At 39.8% G+C, this 13269-nt stretch overlaps 1 protein-coding gene across 4 annotated transcripts in view; it reads left to right on the forward strand.

Moving 5' to 3' along the window:
- The window catches only part of TBC1D4 (TBC1 domain family member 4), a 156643-nt gene extending 143664 nt beyond the window's left edge, over positions 1 to 12979 (forward strand). For all 4 annotated transcript variants that reach the window (XM_065404648.1, XM_065404639.1, XM_065404656.1 and 1 more), the window contains 4 exons: positions 3360 to 3519; positions 6486 to 6655; positions 8508 to 8684; positions 12746 to 12979. In XM_065404648.1, the coding sequence (XP_065260720.1) occupies positions 3360 to 3519; positions 6486 to 6655; positions 8508 to 8684; positions 12746 to 12979 (741 nt within the window). The remainder of the gene's footprint in view (positions 1 to 3359; positions 3520 to 6485; positions 6656 to 8507; positions 8685 to 12745) is intronic.
- The last annotated feature ends 290 nt before the right edge of the window (positions 12980 to 13269 follow it).

A 13269-nucleotide genomic window follows, 5' to 3' on the forward strand; every position in this document is an offset into this window, starting at 1 on the left:
TCTGTATTATTCACATAGATATTATACATTTTCAATGAAAAATGTAAAGTTTAGGCTACAAAGTTTAAAAACGTACTAAACAACTAGTCATCCAAAATTCAGCCCCTCTTTAGGAAAGAGCCCTCTTCTGTGTAATCTATGTAAATTGTAGTATTCTAAATTTGATAATCCTTTTTTATTATGAGTTTAAAAAAAAACCCTGCAGCTGTCTTTGAGTACCTTGGACTACTAGATTTCTAAAACAGGAATTTCTGTGACACTTTAAAAACTGAAACCTGGTGTAGTAATTCCACTAAGTAGACTTTGAGTCTATTTGGTATCATATGCTTGCATTAGAAATAATTCATTATTGAACATAACAAATTGAACCATTATTCAATGTTGAATGAAAAGCAGCAGGTCATATGTTATATGCTCTCAGACAAGTCTGACAATTCATGCATTTATTTTCTTTCCTGGAATGGCTATTTCCAGTAATGGATTTGCTGTATTGAAAGTAGGAGGGCCATGCTGTTAGACCCTTCACTTACAAATTTGCTTCAGAGACTCATGAAAAGGATCTAGTCTAACTGTCTCTGTGTTACCTGACTCACCCATTTAGTCTACATCCTGGTGGATATGGGCCCTAGTTAACCTTGAACTGTCTCTGCATATGGCTCAAAAAGAGAAAGCATTGGGTGTTTACAGTGCTTTATTTCATGGAATGCTGCTCTAACTAGTGAATGCAAAACCCTATTCTCTCCTTAAAGTTTGAATTGTCTGAGCCACAGACCGGGAGATGTAGTCATATTTTCAACCTTTTCACACACACAAATCTGTAAAGTCTGAGTTTCAAATTGGGCTTCCTCCTGCACTGCATGTGTTTGACTGGGCCAATTTTACATTAAGAGAGAGTTGTCTTTTCCATATTTCTGCAGGAGGAATTTAAGACCATAGTGTGAGGCTTATGCTTGATGACACTGTATATCTCTTCTCCATGTCTGTTCTGACTCAGTGAATGTGTTTTTTTAGAATATGGAGACCCTGGGAGCAGGTGGTAAATACACAGCAATCAGAAATAATGACCACATGAGGTTTGCACTTCTGACTCACAACTGAGAAAATAGAGGCTCAGAGATATACAAAACCAACTTCCATTTTGTTTTGTGTAACTTCAGCAAAGTATGAAAGTGGCAGATCTAGAAGAAGACAGCCTTTGACTGAGTGGCTTGGCGATCAGATATATATAGCTGGCAATGGCCATCTAATAAACAATAGTCAAAACTTAGGTTAATATCTTCCCCCTACCCCTTCATCTGCAACCCATTGGTAGATACCTTTGAGAGTTAACCCATTTTTGGGGCGGGGCGGGAGGAGGCAGGAGGTAGAGGTGAGGTAGGGCAGGACAGGCCCCAGTCATAGGACTTGTACCATTTAATAAATAAGAGGAGTATTTCTCCTTTTTGAGTCTTAGACAAATTATTTTTAAACTACAGGCTGGTTCTCTTATAATGAAGCAGAGAGTGTGAAAAGAAATAAAGAATTACTTTATCTGGGAAAAGTACTTTATCCATTGCAACTTCTGTGGTCTGAACTCTGATGGAGTCAAATAGGATGCACATATATCCATAAATTCCTCTTTTGTAAGAAACAAGAATGAGCATGGATGTTCTTATTTTTTAATGGGAAAGTGTTATCATTTCTAGCTTTGTTTTCCATCTATTAAAGAAAAATGACTTTTGATAACCAGAACTGGCTTCTAGGTGAATAGCTTATTTTAGACAAAAATACACACATTTTTTCTGCTAAAGAGATTATAGAAGATGATTTAGCTAGAGGATCGAAAGCTAATTAAACGGAACATGTAGTTAAAACCAAATTCCATTTGGTTTTGGGCAGGATTAGAAAGCTTGCATAGTTTAAGTGCATAAGGCTTTACTAAGATGTGAACAATATTTTTTTCCCATAGAAAGAATTATTGATGGATTTATAGGTCTCTGCTAACTGTTTTATTATTCTCCTTTGCCCATTGAATTCTAGGAGTTCTAGATTAATGCATCTCTTGCTTGGGAAAGAACAAGGAGTAACATTTTCAGAAGCACCTTAAATAGGCTACATCCCATTTTCAAAAGTGACATCAGGATTTGGGACTTATATCTCATTGAAAACCTGTTGGATTTAGGCTCCTAAGGGCTAGATTCCAAGAGGTAATTAGGCACCTAAGTCCAACATTAAGGTGCCACTGACATTCTCAAAACCATTGTTCAGCTGCTGCTTAACCCGTGGGACCCACGTTTCTGTCAGTAGCTATGTGCAAAGTCATCTAAATTCTGGCACTGCCTCCCCAGCTAACGAGCTGCTCAGAGCCCTTACTCACGTCTAAGCCCCAGCAAGATTCTCAAACTAATTGTTCCCCCACCTATTTTGTATGCGGGACCCAATCCAGTAGGCATGCTCTGAGCACAGCTACTGGTTTGGGCTGCACACAAAAGACAGATAGGAGTGAGAATTTTGGGGTCTGTCTGGCATGCGTGTGTCCATCCATCCCAGTCTATCCAGTAGCCCAGTGGTTATCTGGGATGTGGGAGACCAAGATTTGAATCCCCACTCTGCCTGATTTGGAGCAAGGACTTGAATCTGATTCTCCCACATCCCAGGTGAGTGCCTGAACCACTGGGCTGTAGTCAATCGCTCGCTTTCCCCCCCCTCACTCTGGCACAAAGAATATTTAACTATTTGTCCAAAATGCAACAGCTCCAATGGGAGAGAGTGAGACCTACCCCACTATAGACAATAGCCCATGGGTTAGAGCACTCACTTGGGGTGTGGGAGAGCTGGGTTCAAGTCCCTGCTCTAAATCGTACAGAGCTGAGATTTGAATCTGGCTCTCCCACATCCCTGGTGAGTGCCCTGACCACTGGGCTATTATCCATAATGGGATGGGGTGGTTTCTCTGTGGGGTTTGTTTTTGTGAGAGAGGGCTGACCTGGAGGGTAATTTGGAGTAATTGAATTTGATGCAAGAATTGCTGGATGAGGTTCTATGCCCTGTTATACAGGAGTCTAGATTAGATGATCATAATGGTTCTTTCTGGCCTTAAAATCTAGAATCTGTGAATTTAGATGATACTTCAATAATAAATGGTCTGGTTCAAACTGCTCCTTCTTACTTCAAGTGTTTGGTTTTAATTCATTGAGACTGAAATTCACCCAAAGGTAGAGGATCCACACAGGGCCTATACTTCACTTAAGCTCCACTTTACTGGGCCTTCTGTGCTGGGGCTGATTTCACCTGAAGTGCATTGTGAAGTGATTGAAAAATTTGGAGAAGAGCTCAACTTTTTTTTTTTTTTTTAATCTCTTTCTCAAAAATTACTATAGATTCAGATGTATCAACTTTCAAGACTCCTCCATGATTATCACAGAGACCTCTATAATCATCTTGAAGAAAATGAAATCAGCCCCAGTCTTTATGCTGCACCCTGGTTTCTCACGTTGTTTGCTTCTCAGTTTCCATTAGGATTTGTAGCCAGAGTTTTTGGTAAGAGAGTGTTTTATCGCAGTCATAAGCAACACAATATCCTGTATAATGTAAGGGAAAACATGCATGGGAATATTTTGCACTTTGTTTTATATACTAATAGATAATGCCATATAACTTGTTCCAGTTGTCAGCCACAATTTTTTTTTTTTTTTTATAAAGTCAGAGTGAAAGCTGTTAAACTGAAGGAAAAAACGGGCAACAGGAAATTGTTACGGTATAGAGACTTAATTGCTGAAGCTTTTAGTCACTTGTACTACCACTTTTTTAAAAAAAAAACTCTTTACTTTTAAATGTCAAGTAGACATCAGAAACTTAACTCATTAACAGTGATGATTAAGGCTGCGAGTTTGTCACAGAAGTCATGGATTCCGTGACTTTCCATGACCTCCATGACTTCTGCAGCGGCTGCTTCCTCCGGGGAAGTCTTGGGCCACCGTGTGCTGCTCCCCCACAGCAGAGTTTCGGTGTGGGATGGGGGCAGGGGATTGGGGTGAGGCAGGCTCTGCATAGTGCTTACCTGGGGAGCTCCCCGGAAGCGGCGACATCTCCCTTGCTCAGCTGCTAGCCACAGCCAATGGGAACTGCAGGGGTGGTGTCTGCAGGCGGAGGCAGTACACAGAGCTGCATGGCCACACCTCCACCTAGGAGCCGAGCAAGGGGGATGTCGCAGCTTCCAGGGAGCTCCCCAAGTAAGCACTGCCCAGAGCCCGCCTCACCCTGTCCTGTGCCCCAACCCCCTGCCCCCTCCCACACCAAAACTCTGCTGCTGCTGCTGGGGGCTGGGAGGTGCAGAGCCAAGTAGGAAGCCTGCTGGCCTCGTCAACCCTCCCCCCCCCCAGCACCAGCAGGGGTCCTGGGCTGTGCACCGCCGCCCTCCTCCAGCACCTGCGGCGCCCCAGGCCACACACACACACCCACACAAGTTTTAGTCACAAGTATTTTTTAGTAAAAGTCATGGACAGGTCACTGGCCGTGAATTTTTGATTACTGCCCGTGACCTGTCTGTGACGTTTACTAAAAATACCCCTGACTAAAACATAGCCTTAGTGATGATACAGGTATTAAACCTATTTTGCATAGGACTACTCAAGAGCAGTATGTATATCTCAAGAAGTACAATCTTGTTTTGGGACTTCTAAACTCTGAATTGTATCATTATGGAGAAAAGTATGATGCAATAGGTTTTCAGTGCACTGCATTTCTTTCTGTAGATTTCATTAAAGTAAGCCATTGAATCCAGTAACTTGAACACTATACTCAGTTTTGATTTCATGAATATTTTAGCTATTCAGGTATTATTTAAAATTAAACAGTTTTCAACTTTAGTACATTTCATTTTCTATTTAAATAACCTTTTAGGGTCTGATGCACTACAGGGCAGTGTTCACTACAATAACTTCAATGGAACTACTCATGGTAGTAAGTGTTTATAGGATCACATTGATGGTTAGCAATTTCTGCATCTTATTAATAGCTTAGGAATAATAATTTCAAATTTCTTCATTTCAAAAATTACTTTTTATGCATGCAACTTTGTGGGAGTTTGTCCAAAAATACAACAGATATCTAGATACTGTATTATACTACAGTTATCAAGAAATGAGAAAAATATATCGCATACTTTGATATCTCTTAAATCAATAGTAAGTTGCTTTCAATTTTTCCTTTGTAGCATTTGTGAAGTGTTTCTGCACTCTCTCTCAATTTTTTTTTTCCAATTTCTACATTATTCAAAGTGGCTGCTTAATTTCTATCCTATTGTTTGTTTTTGAATTATTTTTTCCTAAGTCACATTAATATTTTTTTCTCTTTTTGCTTTTAGAACAAAAATTGACTTAATTACATTTTATTTCCTATTTTGGGGCCAGTTTAGAAAATTAGGTGTTGGTTCATTTATTTCTCTATAATGATTGTGAGTGTTTAAATTCTTGTTTTCATTCATTATATTCGTGCTTGTCTTTACAGAAGCAAAATAGTAAAAATAAGTACTCTGGTTTATTTTGCATTTTGTTTAAAAATATTATTCTCATGTTTTGTTGCTCCAATAGACTTTGAAGTCAGGGAGTTGCCTTTTTTGGAGGGAGGATCATAGGTGGTTGTTCCCTAAATAAATATAGCAAGGTACAGCATCTGGATCTACACCAGAAACGTTGTGTTTTAGTCCCCCTGCAATCTCACCTGTTCACACAGACTCCTGAACCCTTGCAGAGCCCAGCTTACTTTTAATGAGACTCCCTGGGTGAAATCCTGGCTCTGTGGAGGTCAGTGGCAAAAATTCCATTGACTTCAGTGGGGCTAAGACATCACCCCATTTGGGCATAAGGATCTGCCCAAGCAGATCAGATTGCAGTATTAGGGCCTTAAATTATAGACAACAGAAGCATTGCTATGGGTTTTAGACATGAGTAGGGTTTTTAGCCTTTTAAAGAGCTTCTATAGCTTCCAGTAATGAAGTAGCAATTTACTACCTTGCGAACAGTAGGATAAAATAGTCATTTCTTAACTATGTCAGTCTGTATTACATTTAATGATCAGCTCCCAATAACAAATGTATGGTTTATTTTTTTTACTTTAAATTAACAATATACATTCCTCCTAATATGGTTAATATCACATACATTATAACAATACTCAGATGCCTTTCACACTTCATAGGTCTTCAGAGTGTGCTTGTCCAACAAGCGTACAATCTTCTTTTCCCTAAAGCACTGCATTTGTAAAAGGGCAGTAAAAGATTTTTTTGTACATTTTTTCATTTATTAAGCTGATGCTGAAATAGTGGTATCTTCTAAGTAATGAAAATAATATAGTCAAAATATGATGGACCCTACATTCGTTTCCCTCCACAATTGACTACTGCTCAAATATAGAAAGGCAAAGGAAAGTATCCCAGCACAAAAATTAACCCAAATAATTTTAATCCTTATTTTCAATGTATTTACCATTTTTTTTTTCTGTTTTAGACATTATCTTTCTTCAAGGAACTGAAGTCATATTTAAGGTAGCTCTGAGTCTACTTAGCAGCCAAGAAGCACTTGTAATGGAATGTGAGAGCTTTGAGAATATTGTTGATTTCCTTAAAGGCACTATCCCAGACATGACTAAGCTTCAAATGGAAAAGATTATTACCCAGGTAAGGTTGGGTTTTTTCCCCTTTATTTCTTTCCATGTGACTTATTTATAACATATTAACCCTAAGATGAATACAGGGGTCTCTGCTAATGATGAGTCACTTACTTCAATTTATACAATATCAATTAGATCCCCTCTCAGTTGCTATGATGCTAAATTCAAGGAGTCATTTTCTGGACTATACTTGTAATCTGTAGGTCAGATCAATTTTTTATAGTTTTGATGGCCTCTACTCTGATCAAAAAATCCATCACTAACTAAGGGTGAGTGGCCAAAAAAAAAAGGTATTTTATAATAAATGATCTCTCCTGTCTCAGACAAGTCACTGGAAAAATTCAGCCTTCACTGAGGAGAGAGAGAGAGGCTGTATCTAAACTGAAGATTTTCTGACTTCGTTTATCTAGGGATTTAGATGGGCTGCATCTGAGAATTTAAAAAACGTTTTAAGCTTAATCATCCCAACACCCTGTGAATTATTATTCCCATTTTACCAAAGGGCAACTGTGGCTGAGAGGTGTCACATCATAAGTCTGTGATAAAGCTGGGAAGGAGTCTCAGTCCAAGTACCGAATCTTAACAACAAGCCCTAACTTCTTTTCTCAGAGCAGCTTTAGTTGAAGCACTGGGAGAATTTTAGAAAATCCTTATGACCCAGTTAGCACTATGCTTAAAATCATGTTCGCAACAACCCATTCAGACGTGGCTGTTGCTAGCAGTTTCCCTGACCAATGGGGAAAGGATTTTTTTTCCAGAAAACAGTGCTAGCCAACCCATACCTCAGCCTATCTGTTTTACTCTAGTATGCTTTTTTAAACATGGTTCTCAAATTCCTGACCTCACTGGTTGGGATTACCATGTTAGAGCCTTACTATCCCCATGGACATTGAATTGGTATGTGTGGTTCTTACTATGCCTAACAATATATGATAAAAAACAATAAGACATAATAGTAACATGCATCATCATTAACTTCATTGGGTTATCAGGAATTAAGTGTAACTCTAAATTAGAGGGAGAAGTCGCTCAGTATGTATGTGTTCAGTAATGAACACAATCTAGAGTTGCTTAGATTTGAATCACCTGAAAAACAGCAAACGTCAATCCGAGCCTGAGTTTTCTGTTGAGCTGACTGTTTCTAAGATTTTCCCCTGCAAGGCTGGTGTCACCCTAGCCTTTGTCTCTCTCTTCCTTTAGAGCCTCTCTAAAGCCATATTTCAAAGGCTCAGAAAGGCAGTCCATCTGTTAGGTGCGTATATAGCCCCCATCACTGTAATGTGCAAGTGCCTCACAATCTTTAATGTAGTTATCCTCACAACAACCTTCTGAGGAGGAAAATACTATCACACCTATTTTACAGATGGGAACTAAGGCACAGAGAGGCTAAGTGACTTGCCCAGTGTCATATGGGGAGTTTGTGATGGAGCAGGGAATTGAACCCATATCTCCCAAGTCTTAGGCTACTGCCCTTACTACTGGATCATCCTTCTTGTCTGTACAGGAGAGGGTCTGTACAGTCAATGAGAGCTAACTCCCACTTGTATCTTTGAATATCTTTCTCTTCACCTCTTATATTTCTGAGTTAGAACTGATAAGACCCATATGGTCTGGCTGTTGGATGAGTCAGCAGAATAATTCTATAGGGTCTGAAAACCTGACATCCAAACAGCTGTAGTCTCATAAAATAATTGACCTAATTAAATCTCCCTGAATAATATTCCTTTCTAGTCAGGGCAATGAAGTCTATGCTAGATGGTTTACTTAATATTTTAATTACCAAGCAGAATTGCCAATTAATCAAAAGAAGTTAATGGTCTCTGTTGTAAACAAAACTATTTTTTCCCCTCTCCTGGTAGGTTTTTGAGATGGATATTTCCAAACAGCTTCATGCCTATGAAGTAGAATACCATGTACTACAGGATGAGCTGCAGGAAGGTTTGAATCCCTGTGATGATGGTGAACCTTTGGATAAATTGGAGAGGGCCAACAGTCAGCTAAAGAGGCAAAATATGGACTTGTTGGAGAAGCTACAGGTAAATAGCCAAAGATAATTTGATCACCAGGCATTAACTTTTTCCTAAAATTCAGCCAACAGGGGATTTTCTTTTAAAGTCATTTAAGAAATTGATTTTTTTAATGTTTTTAAAAACTTGGTATTGGGAGATTGTTCCACAGCCTAATAGCTTTCGTGATCAAGAAGTTCTTGTTTTGTATTTTAGATGTAATTTTTTTCTTTTACTCCATTTGTAGTCCTCTGTACGCATTTAAATAATTCCTCTTCCTTCTTGATGTTTACTTTCTCCAAATACCTGTGGATTATGACCATCCTCACCTTCTTAATTATCTCTTGGATAATTTGTACATCTTCAACATTTTTATCTTCTCATAAATCAGTTCCTCCAGACCCCTCACTTTTTGTTTTTTCTTCAGTTTGCAAATATCTGGCTCATCCATACTCTGTATCACACTGGGCTTTGGCTGACTGTCTCCTCGCAAACTTAAATACAATTGGATGTTCCCTATCAATTCTAAAGCATGATTTCATTCTAAGTTCATACCTCCCATTGGCTATCTGGATTCTGATTATTTTCCCCATTTGTATTATCTTGCATTATTACAAAATACAATACCCTTCTTTCCATGGTCCCAGACCAGTAAATAAGTAGATCGCTACTAAAGATTAATTTTCATATAGCACTGGAAGGATCTCAGAAGTTCACCTGTAGGCCTCATCTTCAGTTCTATTTCCATTTTCAGATCACTGAAGAAATTCATGTCCTAACTGTCAGACCAGTAGGACAATGGAACAGACTGCCTAGGGAGGTTGTGGAAGCTCCTTCACTGGAGATTTTCAAAAGGAGGCTAGAAACCAATCTGTCTTGGATTGTTTAGACACAACAAATCCTGCATCTTGGCAGGGGGTTAGATTAAATGACCCTTATGTTCTCTTCTAACCCTATGATTCTGTGATACCAAATCTTCTTTTGCTTGGTTTTATTTGTTTCCAGGTGTACTATTCAGTGGAAAATCCCCACAATTTTTCTAGCTACCATGCACCTTTATTGTGATATTTATTATGAACCTTTTTGTGGGCCATTGTTGTCTCAGCCCTGATTTTTATTTATTTTTTTTTTTTCTGGTGGAGCTGCTGACCGGGATCACTTGCACTTTCTTTTCTTGTGATGGTCCTTTTTCAGTTTGGTTTTTGGTTACTGGTTGGACTAGTGTCTGTCTTTGGCATGTTCTCAATCTGTTCCTGCTCTTCCTCCTCCAAAAAGGGTAGAATAGCTATTTTTGGTGACTGATTTGGCAGGCTCCATAGATGTTTTCCCTCTACATATCTCTACTATTCTACCTAATTACAACATTCCTCCATCTGATTTCTTGTTCCTCTATACACGGGATAGGATGGTTATAGATCTGTCACGTTTCTGATGTTTCCTTTTTTTATAAATAGTATCTATGACATTCTGGGGTACAATCCAGACCAATGAGGGTCTGTCACCCCTGCCCTGCAATGTTGAGGGCCTGACAATGCTTAGCTGCTGTAGCTTCCAACTTGGATCACTCACAATCAGCTTGCCTGCATGTCTGTGTATAACTGCAGCCTGCCAGCACACTCCAGTCAGACTCTGGCTTCCATCAGCCTTGGTTACCACTTTTCGGGTGACCCCAACACACTCCCAGTCTCAAACTTCCCCCCGAAATGTATGTTCTGCACTGTCCAGCCCTTTCCTGGGCAGTTTAGATATTTTAGGTCTGTTGCTCCTGTAACAGAACAATATCCAACCATTTTCTACTTGAAATGGAGTTACCTAAACAATTCACAACACTCGGTTAGTTTTAATTAAAGAATAAAACATATGTATTTAACTACAAAGAGAGCGATTTTAAGTGAGTACAAGTATAAAATCAGAACTGGTTACAAGAGAAATAAAGATAAAATGCTTTCTTGTGCTAAAACTTAACAAACTAGACTTGGCTCAAGGTAAAATCCCTTACCGCATGCTCCCAGCAATGGGGCTAACCAAATTTTGGGTTGGATCTCTCCCTAAGTCCAGTGGCTGCTTCCTTTGATTTGTCTGGTAAACACCTTGAGTCATAATTTCAGCTTCTGTTCATAACTTTGCATATAATGTTGCTACATGCATTTTGCCATGATATTATTGACCAGTGAGTTGTTAGTTTTCAAATGATACCTCACAAGGCAAATTTTGTACAAAGATTATTACAATGGTGTGTAGGGTGTGAATACAGGGATGCATTTGGTCACAGTATCTGGTTAGGGTTCCTTCATTTCTCCCAGAAACATTCACCACTGTTCATGGTCCTGTGCTTTCCTCCATGAAGGAATCTGGTTTACACTGTACACACATGTAGTCCTCATCCATCTTCACTTGGAAAAGGGAACGCGGCTTCCATATCAGATATCTAGATTCTCTTGGTAACTGTTCTTATCCCAGTTACTTAATTTTTTTTACAGAAGTCTCTTCGCTTGTTAGGACCCGTCAAAGCCAAGAATGTCCGTCTCTTCCTTTGGTACTATTTTGGAAAGTTCCCATTTGCTTTCTGTCTGTTCCTTGTGGACAGAATTTGCTGAGTCATGGGCCTTTATCTGTTGCCGCTGCAACTCCTTGTTATCGACAGTCATTCATCTGAGTTCCCTCTGTTTGCCTACCCCCCATAGAGAGCTTTCAAAGAATCCTTAGAATCTGAGCTGTTCCTTGGGCAGTGTCAGGCTAGGAAGAAGCCATGGTACGTAGATAAATATTTTTAAAATTAGCTGTTTCAGAGATGGAACCAGCGTCTGTACAAGTAGGTGTGGCAGGTTCATTTGAGCACCCCCTCTTGGCCACTCACCAGACTACTGTGAGGGGATCCAGCAGCTGGATCCTATGTGTTTTAAGCCTCCAGAATCTGAATGCTGTCTGGGGCCTGTAGGCACTCAAGATGCAGATCCTTTGTCTAGCATCCCCCTCTGAGAGCTGCCAGGTTTAACAGATGAATCTCACAGACATGTTGTAAGGGATTCTAATACCTTTGCTCTTTGCTTAATCACACAAGAAATATGCAGTGTTCAGATTATATAGAAAACCACAAACAGTCTAGGTCACCCTTCCTTTGCAGAATGATCTACGTTCAGGTGGGTAGGGTTCCACTGCCTTTTCAGACTCCTGCAGTAACCTCCCTCTGCTTGAGCTAATCCAAATAGCTGAAAACCCCAAATAGACTCATAGAATCATAGACTTTAAGGTCAGAAGGGACCATTATGACCATCTAGTCTGACCTCCTGCACAACGCAGGCTACAGAATCTCACCCACCCACTTCCGTATCAAACCTGTGTCTGAGCCGTTGAAGTCCTCAAATCATGGTTTAAAGACTTCAAGGTGCAGAGAATCTTGGGGGGGAGGGATAGCTCAGTGGTTTGAGCATTGGCCTGCTAAACCCAGGGTTGTGAGTTCAATCCTTGAGGGGGCCACTTGGGGATCTGGGGCAAAATCAGTACTTGGTCCTGCTAGTGAAGGCAGGGGGCTGGACTTGATGACCTTTCAAGGTCCCTTCCAGTTCTAGGAGATGGGATATCTCCATTAATTATTATTATTATTCCAGCAAGTGACCCGTGCCCCACGCTGCAGAGATAGTTCCTTAAATAGATCAGTTCCTTCCCTTTTATAACCTTCCAGTTCCTCTGTCAGGTGACTCCCAGATCACCTGCCTTTAGCAGGTGTCTTTCTTACCAGGCAACCGCTCTCTTGGCAAACCAATTCTCCTGGGTGGAGCCAGTCTGTTGTCTAGGATGCTTGTATTTGAATAGAGGACCATCCCAATTTAATGACCTTTCATTAGCAGCCCTATATCCCTCCCCTTTGGAATTTCAGTCTAGCATGTGAAAGGCAAGGGAGAATAAACAAAAACCTGCAGCTTGTAAAGATATATACAGAAAATTCATAATCTCACACAATTGTACAGATCATCACATTATGTCCATGAGTTGTATGGAGGCAAATGGGTACAACCACACATGGTAATAAAGGTCTTAATCTGAATCTCTTAGAAGGTAATGTAAATTGATATTCTTACTACTACTTACAGATAGCTCATGCTAAAATTCAGAGTCTGGAATCCAACCTGGAAAACATATTGTCCCGAGAGAACAAAATGCGGAGCTTAATCCAGTCGCTGGAACAAGAGAAGATGGCATATCAAAAGACTGTTGAGCAAATAAGAAAATACCTGCCAGCAGAAGCACTGTCTGACTGTGAACTGCTCCTGAAGGAAGTAAATGCCAACCCAAACAATAGAACAAAGCAAGGAAATAAGCCATAAGTAAGAATTGCAGGCGGTATAATTTCAGATATGAAGGGAAAGCAAAGATATGTATGCTGCTATAAAAGAACTCAGAAGGCAGCAGGTAGTGGTTTGCCTAAAACCAGTGCTGGGACACTCATAGCAGCAGATGGGCCTTGTCACTCTCATTATGCAAATCCCAGGTTATCAAAATAGATTTTTTTGTAATGGTTGTGTACATATATCACAATGGGAAATAAAGGACTGTTGCATTTAATTGTGACAAGTAGATGTATATTTAGAGTTGATTTAAAGGAAAAGGTCAGAAC

Source organism: Emys orbicularis, chromosome 1 (assembly GCF_028017835.1).
Source record: "Emys orbicularis isolate rEmyOrb1 chromosome 1, rEmyOrb1.hap1, whole genome shotgun sequence".
Lineage (NCBI taxonomy): Eukaryota > Metazoa > Chordata > Testudines > Emydidae > Emys > Emys orbicularis.